The sequence below is a fragment of the Folsomia candida genome, unplaced genomic scaffold, assembly GCF_002217175.1.
Source record: "Folsomia candida strain VU population unplaced genomic scaffold, ASM221717v1 Fcan01_Sc002, whole genome shotgun sequence".
Taxonomy (NCBI): Eukaryota; Metazoa; Arthropoda; class Collembola; order Entomobryomorpha; family Isotomidae; genus Folsomia; species Folsomia candida.
In genome coordinates this window covers 14,797,952-14,815,179 of record NW_019091194.1, presented here as the reverse complement: position 1 = coordinate 14,815,179, position 17,228 = coordinate 14,797,952, and the positions used below count along the sequence as shown (strand labels likewise).

General features: G+C 40.9%; 1 protein-coding gene across 4 annotated transcripts in view; it reads right to left on the bottom strand.

The window, feature by feature from the left end:
• Positions 1-17,228, bottom strand: part of LOC110843486 (uncharacterized protein CG43867) — a 98,487-nt gene that overhangs the window by 58,699 nt on the left and 22,560 nt on the right. The window contains exons 1-2 of one of the 4 annotated variants that reach the window (XM_035847840.1): positions 13,990-15,961; positions 7,935-9,164 (exon numbers count right to left, since the gene is read on the bottom strand). The exons of the other annotated variants lie outside the window; for them this stretch is intronic. Coding sequence (XP_035703733.1) covers positions 7,935-8,009 — 75 coding nt within the window. The 5' untranslated portion in view covers positions 8,010-9,164; positions 13,990-15,961. Of the gene's footprint in view, positions 1-7,934; positions 9,165-13,989; positions 15,962-17,228 lie in introns of those variants that run through there. 4 annotated transcript variants of the gene reach the window in all.

The window sequence follows — 17,228 nt, the reverse complement described above, 5'->3', positions numbered from 1 at the left end:
CTTCATAAAACTGCAGTGGTCTCTGTATGCGCAATATTTTAGAAGGACCGGATGCATTTGTGAAACTACAGTGCCTACTTTATGTCTCAAAAGAGGTGGTGTGGCTGAGGCGTGGAGTCGAGTCATTTGATATCTTAAATGTCAGTCTACCGCGATAAATGTGATTTGTAAGCATTACAATACAGGCAGCACTAATGCTTCTCTCTGAGAAATGAGAGGAAGCAAGTGGAAGTTGAGAAAGCTATCCGCCCAAACATAAACCATGCCGTAATGTTAATGGTAACCCATGCAGCTCTCATTAAAATACCTTTTTTCCTTGAAGCTAAAATGGCCCTGGGTATTTATTAACAACTGGAGAATAATGCAAACAATTTTTAAACAGAAACAAGGGTCAGGAGAGCAGGGATTTTTATTATTTCACCCCAACCATTTTGTGATACAATACAATGTGAATGTATGCATGTTGTTCTTATCTATACACACACAAATATACTCATGTGTTTAAAAAGCAGCTCGAATTTTGCATGTTGGAATGCGCTGCCCACGCGGTCTCCCTGTAAATTTATAACGAAGCTAGCCTTGAACCGAAATTATGCATTTGAGAAAAGTCATAAAACATTTTTTTTTACGACGGTAAATAAGCGCAATGATGGATATTAAATGGTGCAACGCAAGCTAGAAAAATAATTGCCGCATTAGCATAAGATAACAAGTGCATAGGTAATCCTGGACTGATGAAAGTGGAAATAGCTTGGCTGCTTGGATGAATTGCTACAAGTGCTTAGCCATCAATGTTTATTGAAACGACGATGTGCTAAATAAACCATTCATATCTGTAGCGCCAGTCAATAATCGCCACTCGAATGAATATTACCATTAGCTGAACCAAGTCTGCTCAAGTTATGCGTAGTTCTATTCATGATGGATGTGTGGCACGAAGTAGACAATAATTTGAAAACTAGCTGAAAACTCCATTTCATTTATGTATGTATGTGCTATAGGCTGGTTATTAAGTAGTTGTTGTACATATTCTAATGGAAGTACACGCGAAGCAATGGAAAAGAAGTTGTTATTGTTGAGAACTTTAATGTGAGGAAACTCCAAAAGTTTCATATTTACAGGTGAACACATAGTTGATGGAAACGCGGCACACAAAATTTTTAATATCGATTCTAACAAAATGTCTTAATCGTGTTCTAGTGCTGATGTTTATACGCAGTGAATTTGGTCATTTAAGGTTCCCTGCGAAGAAACCATAAGAGTGAAAGTTGGTCATCTGGAGCTGTGGTTGGTTGGTGGAGAAGGCTTTGATAAAAAGATAGAGCAGCAGAACAGGACAACTGTGGAAATTGGTTTAATGGACTTCACCTGGTTTTTTATTATTTCTCTATATCTCCATTCCACGATGAGGTCACAAGGCCACACATGGACATGCACACCGGCTGGTGTTCAATTTGGTGGAGAAAGTACGGACGTGAAATAATAAAATCGGATATGTTCAAACTAATGGCATGCAAGGAGAGTAACCTGTGTCCTGAGACACAAACTTGTTCATCCGACCTTTGTTTTCTCTGGTTTGCAATGGTATTGGGATTTGGGAGGCATTCATTGGCGGTGATGCCTGCTGCTGCGAACGTGCACGAAGCTATTTGTTCTCCGCCACGGCACTCCAAAAATGTGAGCTTTTACCTACATTGAGCACAACAACATCTAATAAGAGAGAAAACTCCAAGGACTAGGCAACACATTCATCAACAACAAAAGTTGAGCAGGCTTTCTCCCAATTATTAATAATGCTGATGCTGAATACATATTGTGCTCCGCTGCTCCCGATACAACAACAACACCAAAAAATGCGAAATACCAGCCCAACGACAAAGAATGATTTCTCTGTATGAACATGGTAAAATTGTCCTCAGAAGCGATGCCGTGTCCTGTTCGCATTACATGTAGAACGAGCATCCCTTCAAACTTTGTCCTGTTTCCTGGTGAGTCCTCACTCGCACAATATTTTTGGCTTGCTGCATTATTAATAGTTGTTGTGTGCGAGATATTTTACGTGGCTTATTACTTTAGCAATATGGTTGCAGTGTTGGAATATCCACACGGGGAGCAAAAGAATGGTCGCTCCTAAGCTGCTTAACTTTTTTGCCATTCGGAAACCCGGTGTGTAGTCCAGTGTGTTTGCTTCCTGACTGAATTACTAAATAGGTTTTTGCGCTGCAAATTTTCCTCTTCTGTGCCGCACCAGGAAGAAAAACTAATGTGCTCGCTTTTACTTTTATTTAAAAAGAGATTCATTCTTGTCATACCTTTCTACCTAATTTCACTTCCACTCTGCTGAGTTCTGCTTGTTCAGATATATGAGTTCCTAGAGGAGTTTTGCAGGGAACAATCTTGGTCCTTATCATATCAAATACTTACATGCCTACACTTTTATTATTAGAACATGGGTTAACAATCCGGCATTATTTTTAGAGGAAGAAATTGCATATTCAATTCGTATCCAGCGTTGTGTATATATTTTTCAAATTTAAAAATAAAGGAAATTCGATTAAATCTCGTTATAAAACTATCGATTTTACAGCTCCCTCAGGATATGTTGTATCTCTTACAAATGCACTGTTCTCAAAATTGCAAAATCCGCCGGGATAGCGAAACTGCAGAAAATCACGATTCCACACGTTTATATAACTCTGACATATACGAGCATAGTGCAATCGCACTGGAAGAATCTCAAGGCTGTAAGTTTTACGACTTTTTGACCCGAGTTGCTAAAGTTCACCCTGTAGTTTAATTCCATTGTTGGTAATTCCATTACTTTCGAGCTCTCCACATGGACCCTTCTCATGTTTCCTCCTGTGACCAAATTATGCACAACGATTATAAATATTCAAAACCCTGACGCAAATAACGAATCTCAAGTATAATCCTAATTCCAACAGTGAGCAAACGGGGAAAGAAGGGGCGAATCTGTTCAAAACAAATCAGGGAGCTGAATGTTTACGGTTACTTTCAAAATCGCTGACAACAACGGCCCAAAGAAGAGGACGAGGTTTTCTCGTCATTCACTCCGCTACTCGTCTCCCATTAGGAAGCAAGCAGCCAGCTCGGCCACTTCATCACGTCACCGTTGCTCCTTAAATGCGAAGACCAAGTTCGGATATAAACTTTGCTTTCACTCGAAACTTAAACTTTCAGAAACCCACTTTCCACAAATTTAACCGAAGCAGGAGTCAACAAAAGCATCGTCATCATAAACATTGCAGTTGCTCTGCCATCCATTGCAACTCCGGCCCACCCATTTGGCTCAGAGTTGTTTCCATTACAGAAATAGGGAAAACAATTCCAGATAAGTGTTTGTCCGGATTTTGTTAGATTTCTATTTCCTTTTTGAGAGACTTCACCACTACGAACACATTCACAGGAGAGCGGCAACAGTCGGTGCCGTGTATTGACGTTAAATTGTGAAAACAAAGTCATTGCAATAATAACGAAGAAGATCCACCACCGACAAGCTCATTTATTCCTATTTTCATTTCCTGACATAATTAACACCAAACCACAAAGCCTGGCAGAGTGAACATAGCAAGTCTTTGGTAACAGGGTTTGGATGGAAATTTTACTGTTGCTTGCTCCACTCAAAGGGTCAAAGTCAATGTCTTCAAAGCATAAGATCTTAGGTATCACCCTGTACTTATCTGCGCGGCGTGGGTGGTTCGGTTCGTTCTTCCAGCTCTCATTCAAAATTCAATCTACAGGATATAGAGAAAGATACGTAGCAAGTTGTGTTTCTACAACGGGAGGGAGGAAAGAAGGGAGGGAGGGAAAGAGAGAAAGCTAAACAAACCTAATTTGTGGGAGTAAATAAAGGGTTATTTTAACATTGGAGATGAGATGAGAGAGAAGGATAGGAAACAAAACAAAATAGTTCCATCATCTCGTCTGCTGCGTCTTGCAAGTCCTTTGTGGAAGGTCGTTGTTCGGAAATCGGATTCCTTTTCTACACCCCGTTTGTTGTGGTGTGTACGTACATGCTCAACCGTACCGAGTAAAATAGCGCACGTAGATGTGGACCTACGTTGGTTCGTTGGTTGTGCTAGACGTTTCCGTCTTTGATACTTTCATTATGCTTGGTGCATGCCAATTGGATGACGAGATGTGATGTGCTCTCAATTTAATTAACATCTCTCTATCTGTCACTGAATGAAATGACTCTGCTCCTCGCTCACTGCAGGCTTCATTCACGCCATGTCCAAGGTTGAATCATCCCAGTCCAACATTTATAGCTCTGGGCTCGTAACAGAGTGGATAACTCTCTGTGTGTACGTACGTAGAGGACGGAAACTGCGAATGACTGACTGCATACATATACGACGAGGGCGGGGGGCAAGATGGGATGAGGAGATGAGAGAAATGATACAGATGAGCCTCGACGTTATGTTGCTAATTAACTTTGGCACTCCTTGGGGTTCCTTCATGTCAGACCATGATGCACTTCAAACTTTTGATAAGTTTCAGATGGGAAGCTAGCCTCACACCACAAGTAAAGTTCCGTGGTAATGACAAACGACCAAGGACTGAGATGAAAATTCTTCCAGTGGTTCGAGTGGTTTCAAGTTATACGTCTAATCATACTTTTCCCAAATTAAATTGGATTCCGATGCAATAGTCGAACCACAAAGCTGTAAAGAGTTCGAGTGGAGAAAGTTAATTTAACGCTCAAATAGAGAATTAAATGCAGTTAATTAATAATTAACTCGAAAAAGTTTTACGTCAGCAGCTGAAATGTTGAGTCGAGGAGACCGATATTAAAATAGCGTACATGTGGATTACTACTTTCTTGCGGTAATTGGATTTTTAAAGCCAAAATTGTTATTGCGGTACTAGAAAACAATACTGTGGGCCATGTTTCAGCAAAGAGAACGTGCGTTACAACGTGTACAGAATTTTATATCCCACCTATCGATCAAACGAGCTAGGTTAGATTTATTCAAAATACGACATATAAACTTGATGTTGTATTTACTCTGAATTCCGTCGCACACACGCTGTCATTTTGGTTAAAATCTGCCTCCTAAAGGGTTAGGAAGACTATTAAATCATTGCATAAGTTTTATGAAGGCAGTAAAACTCTCACAAGGTGGCTTGAAAACGTGCTCATTTCATTCGACACTATGCATAGGCACATATTTAGTGACTTTCGTCTGCCAGTGATGGCCTGTTTTGCAGGTAAATCTAACATCATGAAAATAACTTTATATTTTACTACTGCCATTCCACCAGGGGCACTTAGGCCGATGCTCACAGCAGAGGCATTGTTTCAAATGTTTCCAGGCTTCCCCACGGTTTGGCATATTGAAAAGATTCGCCAAGCCGAGGGTTAGGTGAGAGTGGGGAAAGCTTTATTTTATTTTCATGCTCCGTGATTATTTGCATTTATAATTTTCATTTCAAAACTCAAACTTTCCACGACATTAACAAACTAACCAACTCTTTGCTCATCTAGGAACCAGCAGCCTTAAAACAAAGTAGAGCGTGGAGTAGCAAGCAGCATAAGGGCAGCTCCTTTTGGCCTTAAAATGCCACACTTTCACCACAAAATTCACGCAAACAGGAACAAGATGCCTTGTTTGGATTCCCAGGAGGAAAAAGTTTTGTGGTTCAAACTGAAACAAACTGAGCTCAGTCAAAGTTTTCTATTCCAGTCTCAGAATCCTAAAAGGTTAATTTCACTAATTTTCAAACCCGTAGTAGAACTGAAAATGGTCGTTCCTAGGTAAATATACATCTGCCTACGTATGTATGTACATAGGTAGCTAGGTAATTACGCATATCCCGCTTTATTAATGGGCCAGATTGTCTTAACAAATATCACTGTCTTTCAATTGCTTATTGAATGAATGACCAATGCAGAGTTATGTGCTTTCTTTATGTATATAATTTTCTACATATGTAAATTGTTGAACTGCTCTGTGACAATGGATGCAAGAGGCTTTTGGACCAAAGAAAAGTCAGATGAAAATCAATATCTCGAGCGAACAATGGCAAGGTTATTGCATCAATTCAATTGTCAAAGTGCCGAGCAAATACAAATGATGTTATTTGGCAGTGGGGCAAATAAAATGTAGTCATAAAATAAAAGTATACGGTAAAATTGAGTCGGAGAGGAAGTCTAGTTTCACCTCATTTCCCTTTGATAGGAAAATAAAATAAACGGGTCTGAATATTATTGGCTCGTCCATTTTTCGTCAACCAAGTGACGTTTTATGCAGTGTCACAAATTGCACCAACCCGACGCTATGTGTTTCCGGCACTTTTATAAGGTTAGCCAACATTCCATTTCGATATTGAGTAGATGATGCATCCGCCCGAGTCAATTTCCAAAATTGAAAAAGATGAACTGTTGAAATTCTGAGACAGAAGTGTCCGCAAATAAATAACCTAAACGGTTGACAATGAAAGCGTCACATAAAGTGCATCCAAACCATCGCATTGTCGAAAAAGACAACCACGTGTGCTGTAATATAGCTGTTTTAGCATTTGGGTGCAGGGCAACTAAATAAATAGTTGGGAATGGAGCAAAGGGTAGCAGTGTGTGTACAGAGCGATATTGCCACAAAGACTGAGAGTGGCTATGATGGATTGGATATGGTGTTCGGTTAGCCAGGCACCACTGAATCCTTCACTTATACAATTTTCTTCCCATTCCACCAAGTTACAATGTCACTCTATCAGATGAAGGGAGCGTCCGCATACAAGAGACTTGGTCTTGCCAATAAATGTGATGGCAATCGGGGCAGTTTATCACCTTAATGCAGTTCTCCATCCCTCTTATTGCGAGACAAAGTGCATTCGTAATAAAAATCCTGAAATGAAGTGACAAGGGTGGCTGTTATCAATAAAAAATGACACTCTCATTCTGATTCGATTACTCCTACAGTTACTCCTGGATGCCTTGGGGGCTCGTGGTTTATTCATTTTTACCGCGAGTAAGAACTTATGGAATTATGATGTCACTCCGTCTGTCCGTCCGTATTCGTTTTTAAAATATGTTGAACGAATCTGAACTTGCTGCGAAAATCTGAAATTGATGCAAAATAGCGATGGCACAAAATATTGGCTAAATATTGGCCTGTCTGGAAGAAAACGATCTCTGAAAGAAATTATGTAACTGGCTCGGTTTACAACAAGTCTGCACTTTCACTTACCATGTTAAAAATCTTTTGTAAATATATATATAACGCACTGCAATATTGGGTGGGAATGGCAGTTAAGTCTACATATTGTGTAACCGCGACTCTCCAATAAAAGGTTAAGGATCGTATTGTGTGCAGTTACATTTCAGATGCAGAGGTATACGAGAAGTAAGTGCAACCTGTGCAACTGCACGTGAAGTCGGATAGAAGGACGAGTGGAAAGCTTAAATTTATTTTCCATTCCCACACCAACCTCAAGAAGGGAAAGAGGATGATGATGATCATCATTTATTGATGGGCTTGGTAGTCGGGAGCCATTAGTAGCACCCCATTCTTGTCAATCTCAATCCCACAATAATGTGTAGTGATATGATGGGTTCTCGCACGATTGGGAGGGCCAACGAATTGAAACGAATTTGGGGAAATAATCCCGAAAACACATTTCTGAATTGCTTTCTCCTTCTTAAACAAGTCCGTGAGAAGGAGAAGGCTAATTACTTTAATGACACTGACCAACAAGCTGATTATGTTCATTAGTCTTATTTAACAGAGTTATACAATTAAGCCCACTTGCAGTAAGTGTCGGTTACACTTGCAAAGCTACTTACATAAATAAATATGTACGTGTAACAGAGTTGGGGAAAGTGGCATATGTATGAACATGGGACTCGTCTAAATGGAACGGGAGGATGCACAGAGACAAAATAAATATTTTTTAAAGAGATGTGTTCTTACCCGCTGGAGCAGTTCGGTGATGGTAAAGGGGGTAGTCTCCACATTGGCCATAACTGTTGGTCTGGGTTGCACCATTTATGTAGAAAACTTTGAACTTAGCAAAAGTACAGCAAGTGTAGACGACGTGCGATGGAATAAGAATTGAATGTGTAAAGCCCGACGAAACTTTATTTCAAGAAACTCTGAAGATTTTATTTTTCCGGATGACTAACTGTCTTAAAAAACTTGAGCTGCCTCCTGCCGCAGATTTTCACTGGTCCAAGTCTGGTTAGCTCAAAGCCAAGATAAGCTCCGAAACCAAACAAGAGGAAACTTATCTACGGATGACGACGACTAGGATGGTGGTTTGGTGGGCGAAACTTGTAGCCAGCAACCGGTCAAGTCACGAACGGCCACCATAAACACGACGACGCTTCCCACCAAACGAAACTCAGGCAGGGTAAAAGTATGTACAATTCGCCTTAAGATATTCCATCTGTGATAAAATCCAATCCGCTAACATTAACCCACAGGGTAGCAAATTCTTTGGGAGTCTCTCTCCAACTTGTTCTCTGGTTGTAGTTGTAAAAGAAGATGAGGCGACTCTTCTCCAGATCGAGAATCATAGCACACTCAACCAACCAACTTAGTAAATCACTTAACGTACTTGTATCAGAGTTGGGAACGAAGCACAAATTTGCCACCCACGAAACCAGCAGCCCTTGTTCCTGCTCTCCTGGCCTCCTTTCTCCCTACACGATTGTAAAAATCAGTTTCTTCGCAACTAGGACACCATTACGTGGAACGAACAGCGTAACGAGTAAACAGTACGACTTTGCCCGTAGAAAATCACGTTCGTGCTTTCTGCGTGAATGGGCCAAGATAAGGTAAATGTGTGGTGGATTAAGGATATCTTATTCCTCGTGCTTTGAGAAAGTCAAATCAATACTTTTATGCTCTACGTCCAATGAGAGCAAGATTGTCTGTTAACAACTGAGGCAAGTATAGCTGCGCAGTTTCCCTGTCGGGACAAATGTGTTGGTAAAGGATCTCATCCAACACGACATGACACGACAACTGTGGAAACACCAGTCAATGCACACATGAGGTTTTTACCAGATTTCGTCCTTCATTTCATTTGGCCCTACGTATTCCTTCACTATCTCTCCTCAGTTGTCCTTATCAACAGGAAAGGAAACCTGAGATGCCTTCATTGAATTCCTAGACTTTCTCCGCGAGACGTCCCACCGTCTGTGAGATATGTATGAATAGAGTGGTGCTGATGCTGGAGGTGGTGCATGGTGGCAGTAGTGACGGTGGTGGTGGTGGTGGAAGATCTAAAAATGTTCACCATTACAGTTAATGTGTTCTATTGATGATTCGCAAAAGATCTTTTCAAATAAACTTCTTATGTCCCACCTTCGTACGAGTATTTCAGAGTCTTTTGAATCTTTGGTGGGTGTGTAGTCTAGCGTGAGCGAGAGATACACAAACTCTCTTTTTTGTGCAGATAAACTACGGAGGATGGGAGAGAGTGGGGCGAGAAGAGTGTGGGAATTCCTATTTTTTTTAAGGAGATGGCCTTCTTGGAGCAAATAGCATTTGGATTAAGTTTTCTTTGGGTCACCGTCTTTTCTCTTTCTCTCGTAATTTAGGGGCCAGTGAAATTGTAAAGATTTCAAATTAGATTGGATGAAAGTATCCGAGGAAAGTAGTTGCTTTCTTCGTTTTCGTATTATATTTACGTCTCGAAGCTCATTCACGCTCATCATGAAATCTACAGCAATATTATTGTAAGTCTTCAACTTTAATGTCGACGCAAAAAGTGTCGTTCAGTTCAAGCCTCGCTATTGCTCTACTCTTTTTGTAAATAAGCTGCAAATTACGATGTGTCAAAAATTCTACTCGGTAAAAAATATGGTTCCACTCTTTGACGTTACACATAATGTCTAGACTGTCGACTGCCATTTTCAATATTCAGATTTTTCAAGTTATTTTGTACAAAACTGTCAAGTTTTGAGTCACTTCAATTTAAGTTGAGTTGGATTGAGTACCCTCCAACAGTTATTTACTTGAGAGAGAACTTTCTCGCTCCACTACAGATATATACTTTCACGGACTACTAAAGAATTGTCAAAGTGATTCCACGTTCTGTTTTTACCACCGCGTTCAACATTCAACTCAGTCACTTTGCAAAACTAACCTCATTTTTTATACAAACATCGTTTCATTTCAAAAGCCAGCTCTCAAAACACTGTTAGCAGCAGTGTAGGCGGAGGAGAACAGTGGTAACGGGAATATTTCGTATTCCCTTTAAAACTCTTAAGTCAACTTTGGTGGGTCTCAGGAGGGGAGCTTCACCACCTGCCCTTCACAGATCTCGATGCCCTTTGGATATGTGGTAGTGCCCTATGAGTGTACTAAAACCCTGAAGTGGTTTGACTCCATGGCCACATTTGCGTCCGCCACACCCACTCAAAGGCGCCAAAAACAGGAAAAAAGCCCTGTTTTCATGTACTTTAAATGTCACCAAAAATCCAATATTGCACGGATTTTGATAAAATTTACATTTTTGTGATCCCAGATATTTGTGTGATCATATCCAGTAGATATCCCAACTTTTTTGAAATTTTGAATTTTTTCGAATAGTTCATCAGCTCGAAAATTTCGAAAATTTCAAAAAACTTGAGATTGCTATCGAATATTATCAGGCAAGTATCTGGGATCACAAAAATGCAAATTTTATCAAAATCCGCGCAAAATTGGATTTTTGGTGGATTTTTGAAGTTGGTAACTTTTGTGGTTTTCATCCCTTTGAGTGGGTGTGGCGGACGCAAATGTGGCCATGGAGTCAAACCACTTCAGGGTTTTAGTACACTCATGGGACTCTACCACATATGCAAAGGGCATCGAGATCTGTGAAGGGCAGGTGGTGACGCTCTCCTCCTCAGTCCCCGTGCCGCGAGGTACTTTCTCTAGCTCCTATTGATGGCTGGGTTTCTGCACACATGGCAGGTTCAAAATTCGGTGGTTTTTACTGTGGCAGAAGAGCAGGCAGGTAGATGGGTGGGTGGTGGCGGGGACCTATATATTTTCATTGAGTGAGGGTCAAAGCCATTAGTGACCTTTTAAAAGAACATCCTTGTAGCCACTCAACTCGACCGGACCCGCAGTACCAAACCTGACCACATTCCTCTTCCTCCCCATCCAATTTCACTTACATCCTCCCCCACTCTCCCACTTTCTCTCTCTCTTGTCGGCTCTAAGTACATAGTCGACGAGGTCCAAGGAAAATTTTTGATATTAAAGAAATAAAGCTAATAGAATTGTGGGTACACGTGGCTCTTCTGAGCCGTCTTTTATTCTATACTTTTAGGCCCACTAGCCTGGAGTGCGTATACGTAGATGTACGAACTATGGGGCCGCCCAAAGTTGCGTCTTCCTTCTCGTTGGAAACTTTAGAGACTCAAGTAGCCCAGAAAGATTGGTAGTTGTGCGGGGAAAGCCTCCTGGGATCAAATTAGCAGGTAATGCTTTTAACGCAAGACGGCATCCACTCACCAATGAAAGCAAATTACTCACTCTGTTCTCCTTTCCCTATGTGAACTACGTATAGCTTCGGCTCTAACACGTTCACATTTTTCGCCATCAGTGGATTTGATAGTCATCGTTTCTATCTTATATTCGACATAAAAAGATTTTTGGTATGAGCAAATGAGATTATCCATGATTGACAGTAGCTGGCGATGAGTAAATTGCACACCTATTTACGTCCTTACATACAGGTTGAGTGTAAGTCCTATAAAGAGGTTAGTGGTGAACTCGTATGAATTTGGTTGCAAATTCTGCAAATTATTTTGCATGTGATAAAGAGATATTTGCATGTATGCAGACGCGAGCGGAGTAGGTACTGTATTCTCGTCAGAGTAATAAAATGTACCTAGTTGACCGAGATAATATCGGAAAAGAATAAGTAGGTTGCGCTGGTCTGGTATAAATCTTGTACGATGGTCAAAAGTTATAAAAAAAGAGAATTGACAGGATAGGAAAGTTCTGTAGGGAGGAAAAATTCAGGTCGACATGAATCCTGTGAGTGCGATGTAATGGGCTTCTCAATATCTCCTTCGTCTCAATATAAAACCCATGTTGTTTTTCCTTCCAATTGCGCACTCGCTTACTGCATGACATGACAGCGGCTGTTCACACATTCACTTTTAGTATCTCGACTTTTTTATACCTTGAGCTCAACTAACCTTTGTTCCTTCTCTAGAAGATGACGACCAGTGCCAATCTATTGGTTCCGGATGTAAACAAAAATATGGAAGGGACCGATTGCTTTAGGATATGTTTAATGGTAGGAGGCACTTGGATATTTAATAAAAGCTTGGCTGAGAATCTTTTTCTTACGGTAGAATAGGTTTAATTCAATAATGCTGTTTTTCACCGCGAGTATGTCATGTCATGTCCAGCTGAGCTGGGGAAATTCAATATTGCGAAATGACGAACAAGTAAGAATAGATTGTAGATTTAGCCATGACATTCTCACTTCCATGACCTCACGCCATATTTGATCCTACATACATATTCTTTCGCCCCAGAATATTCGTGCAACATGTAAAATTTTTCACTTTCACCTACATACATTTTCACCAATGGTTGGTGACGGTGTCGCGTGTAATGAAAAGCTGACGGCTGATGGAAGGTGATTGCCAAACTCTATTTCTCAAAAATGCCAGTTTTGATGTAAAGGAGATGTTTGACACTTGACATTATGTACATATGCATGTAAAACTTTAGAGTTTGGTTGAAAAAAGATGAAAGGAAGGAGGGTATGCTTTGCACCTTGGAATTAATGCAAGTTGGTCTGCATGCTTCGGGGTGCAATTCATACAAAGTTTTTCTTCAAATTTGAAATGAAAAAGCACGGATGGCCAGCGACAAGAGAGAGAAAGTCGAGGGGATACAATAAGTTGAAACAAGGTAGTAATAGGGCAAAGAGTTTGATAAGAGAGAAAGTCTTTGTTCTAAAGGATATGTGAATCCCAGTGTGTGGTTGGGCTAGGAAATTCAAAAAAAGTTGTCAACTTGCTGGCTTTTTATACGCCAATTTTTTCGCACATGGCGCAGGGTGGATTGGATAGTCCTTCTTTCCAACTTTCTCCTTGGTCTACTTGCTTATTCAGAACACAAGAAGGTCGGGTTTAAACTGCTCGCCTGCTGGTGTCTACTTTTGTTCTCGTGAGCCAGTGTATGTACAGGGTGAGGTCCGTCTAATCCAATTGTTGATAGTGGAGCAAACTGGTATGAAATATGTACAGAGAAAGAGAAAGCAGGCAGCTGAGGAAAGGCCAGCTCCAACTGTGATCAGTCAAAGACGTATTTCTCCTCCTCCACTTTTTACCCTGTCCTACTTGCTTAGTGTGCAGACTAACTTGGTTGTTGAAATGCCAAATATTTCTTTAAATCGTGTTCTGAAAAGCTCGACACTTGTACAACGAATGTATGAACGAGAGTGGATGAAGTCAGACTCTAATGGAAATTAATGGCGAAAAAAGAAAGAATGGTGCGTATTTAGGGCACTCTTATGGAGGCCAAGATAACTGTTAAAGAGGCAGAATGAGTCGAGTTCCTTCAATTATTCGTTTAGATTCCACTCATTACACAAAACTGTCTTCCACTTTAGCTCATCGTTCTCCGCACACTTTCCCCTCGTAATAGAGGAGGAGAGCAGGCAGTAGTGGAACAGACAAGGCCAAGTGAAAGCTCGCAGTTGGCAGAATGGGACTGTGTGTATGCAAATGTGAACTATTGGCCGTTGGAATTGAACTGTTGAACTGCCCTTATTTCACGTTTTTTCCCTTGAATTCCATAAACCCACCAGTTAATGGAAATGATGTGTATGAAAATGAGCAGGGGGAATTGGTTTAAAATGAAAATGGGCACCATTTTCGTCATAATAGTAATGCACTCCCTGCTCTGATATGTATACCACCAGCAGCACCACGGGTCCAGCACCAGCACCACGCTTGTTGTCGGAGTAGTGGGCGGCGGATATATAGACACTGAGTTTTATTACTTATTATTATTGTCACTGCTAGCGCCTCCTCAGATCTCGTCCAATATTTGAATTTGACTCGCTTTATGAATGTCAATTTGCATATACGTGACAGTGAGATTCGCCAGACCAACAATATCCCGTCAGAAAATGAATCTGCAGCGGATATTCTCTTCTTTGCAAATTACACAGATAATAATAATAAGTGGAGTTTGCGATTGCATGTTCCTGTCTGGAGAGAGTTGGAATTAGAGTCGTGCTCACTCAGGCTGATTCCCTTCCGCAGAGATATCCGTATATACACAAGGCGTCTTCATCAACCAGCCAACCCCACAACGTACAGTTAACAATTTCTGGTGAAAGTCGATTTTCAGTCACTAGTCCAACAAGACTGACATCGATTTGCGTTGACTTCCTGTGGATTCTGACACATGGCGGTCCGAATTTTGCATGGAATAATGGTTAACTTGTATAATTTCTTGCATATATACAACGATACTTATGTAGATACTAGTCCTAGTAGGAGCAACTCCTATGCATATTATCCGTTCATGTACACATATCCTTTTCACTCTTGACAGGCTAATGACAGAGGATGATATGAATATGACGAAAAATTGCCAAAATAATCTCCTGTTTTCACTTTGATCTCAATCACGTTGATATCAATATATTATTGTTGACCAAATGTGATATCTCACTCCAGATTTGAGTAGACAAGTGGAGAAAGCACGACTGAGTTCAATTAGTCTGGCGATGATGATGATGATGATATAGATCGTGTGGCTTTGGAATTGAGGTCTAGTCACTTCCTCCTATCGCGTCCTTCTCTCGTCGGATTGCATTGCTTTCCAGTCGGCCTTGTTGGCAGAGAACATTTCATTCAGTGCTCACAAACTCTTTTCCTCGGCTGTCAGTCGTGATGTGATAGTGGAAGTAATGAAGAAAGTGTGTAGCCATGGGCCAAACTGTCCAGGAAAATGGCGATATTGTGCTGAGGGTGATGGAACGTATGTATGTGTGTGTAGGAAGCTGAGCTGCTTTCCTCTGGTAGATTTATTACAAAAACTTTCTCATTCACCGCTGTTCCTTCTTAATGTTAAAGTAGTGTGCAATGCACAGAATTGATTACAACACAATGCCCTCGAGCCACACTAGAAGAACCACTTCTAATTTCCTTTGAACGCTGTCCACCCACTCGCACAAGGGATTTGCAGTTCCAACCAGCTCTCTCAAACTCCTCTCCACATTGCCATCAATATGTAATGATTGCATGTAGCAGCTCCTACAAAAGTCTCCTTGAATTGAGAATGAGAGCGACGACGGAAATTTGCTTGTCGCTCACAAAGTCTGCTCTAAGTTATTAATTTTGTGTGAATAAATATTGTGCTTACGGTAGATTGATTTACAAGTTATTATTATGGAGGGACACGAAGAGGGAAAACGCATGCTTTACACTTTCGTATATATACTTCGTGCTCGTCTTGTTGGTTGTTTAGCTCGAGTAGTTTTGGACAAGGAGTTGAGATTCAAATTTGCAGGAGAAGATTGGATGGTGGTAATAATAATCACGTGAGTTTACATCAAATGTCCCGTAGAGATTTGAGGAGATGCACTTTCACCCTTGGACACAATAGCGTGGCTTGTTTGTGCGCCTCGACTTGGTTGAATGGTCGTGCGGGTAATGTAAGTGTGGGTGAAATTGTAATTGTATTACCGTCCAAGTAAAAGGAGAATCTTGGAGAGCAGAAAGGGCCGACACGAAATAAATAGGATATCATCCAACTCTTTTTTCTCTCTCACTCTTGTAAAGCAGACGGAGGAGCAGCAACACCGTCTCTCAACTTTAATCTAACGTAATGCACAGGCTCTCGTATGTATGAGCCAAGACAGACTAGCAGCCGGAGCAGGATAGTGGCCTGTTATGTACGTCCTGTGTTTGGTGGCCTACCTTGAAGAAGAAGTTAAGATGCGAGTAACGCTAATGGGAAATGTCCGATCCGGGAAAACTCTCGCATTGCACTAAAGAATTGAGAGAAAGGCTCATGAGAGAGGTTCGAGTTATAAGCAAGGCAGCCGGAATAGGCCCATGCGCTTTGTAAATCTCTGAATAGGATTCACACAATTCTCTCTTCTCTCCGGTATGAAATACGAACGGGCAGAAAGAAGGAATACCCAATCGGGCTCCCTTCTTTCTCTTTCTCGCATAACAAGAGAACCAGGTTTGCATGCAACCCTACCATTGATATTGCTGCGGGAGGATGGTAGCAGCAGCAGCAGCGATACAGACACACACGATCCACTCTCATAGACCAGCCAAGGGGAAAAGTGTGGAGGAGGAAGACAGGTATGAAATCATATTTCATCCTTCCAGGCAAAGATTGACTTCTTGGGATTTCCTGTAATTGATTTGGAGTGAAAGCAAAAGTGGGGAAACGCGGTGGGCTGTAGAGTACACACGGTACACGCGTAGGCTGCATTATTTTTATTTTGAAGGGTATAAACAAGCTGTCAAATTCGTGAGAGGAAGAATTTAATTTTCCTCCATCTATGCAACCATGAAGCGCTTAGTGGGAATGTAATACACAGTTTTAACGTCAGCTCTCACCAGATTTACTTTTAATATGCATATTTACAAGAGCGATTCAGGTAGAAATCAGACAAACCAACAAACCGTGTTTTGTCAGCTCAAACGTTCAAACTGACAGACTTTTGGTTTGAACATGTTGAGATGAGATGAGAGCAAAAACTGCGTTATCATCTCTCTCTCTTTCATTTTCCTGGTGGTGCGTTTCTGGATCGGAGAATGACCAAAGTGATTGATAATAAATGGTCTCAATTCACAGGGATAGACATCAAATGCATAGGTGTTTGTATAGCCTAAGAGATTCTGGGTTTTGTGCTAAAACGGTTGTCAGGATATTGAATAGCAATCAATATAATAATATCGTGTTTCCTCATCACTATTTACCATCATTCACGCTTCCACCATGTTTGACAATCCCAGACTTGCAGCCATTGTCCAAAAGTGAGTGACTGACTGACTGACTGAGTAAGAGGATTGGTTTTGAAATGATGTGGCGTTGCTTTTCATCCATCAATCTTTCAAAGTTAATGCTTTCAAATCCAATGAATTTGAGATGGGCGGAGTAGTCGGATGTCGGTCTTGGCTCCATGAAATAGAGAGCATTATGGGAGATAAGCTCTCTTATAGACTTTAGTTAAAAATTCGGCAGTGCGACTTCTAAAGGAAGAGGAAT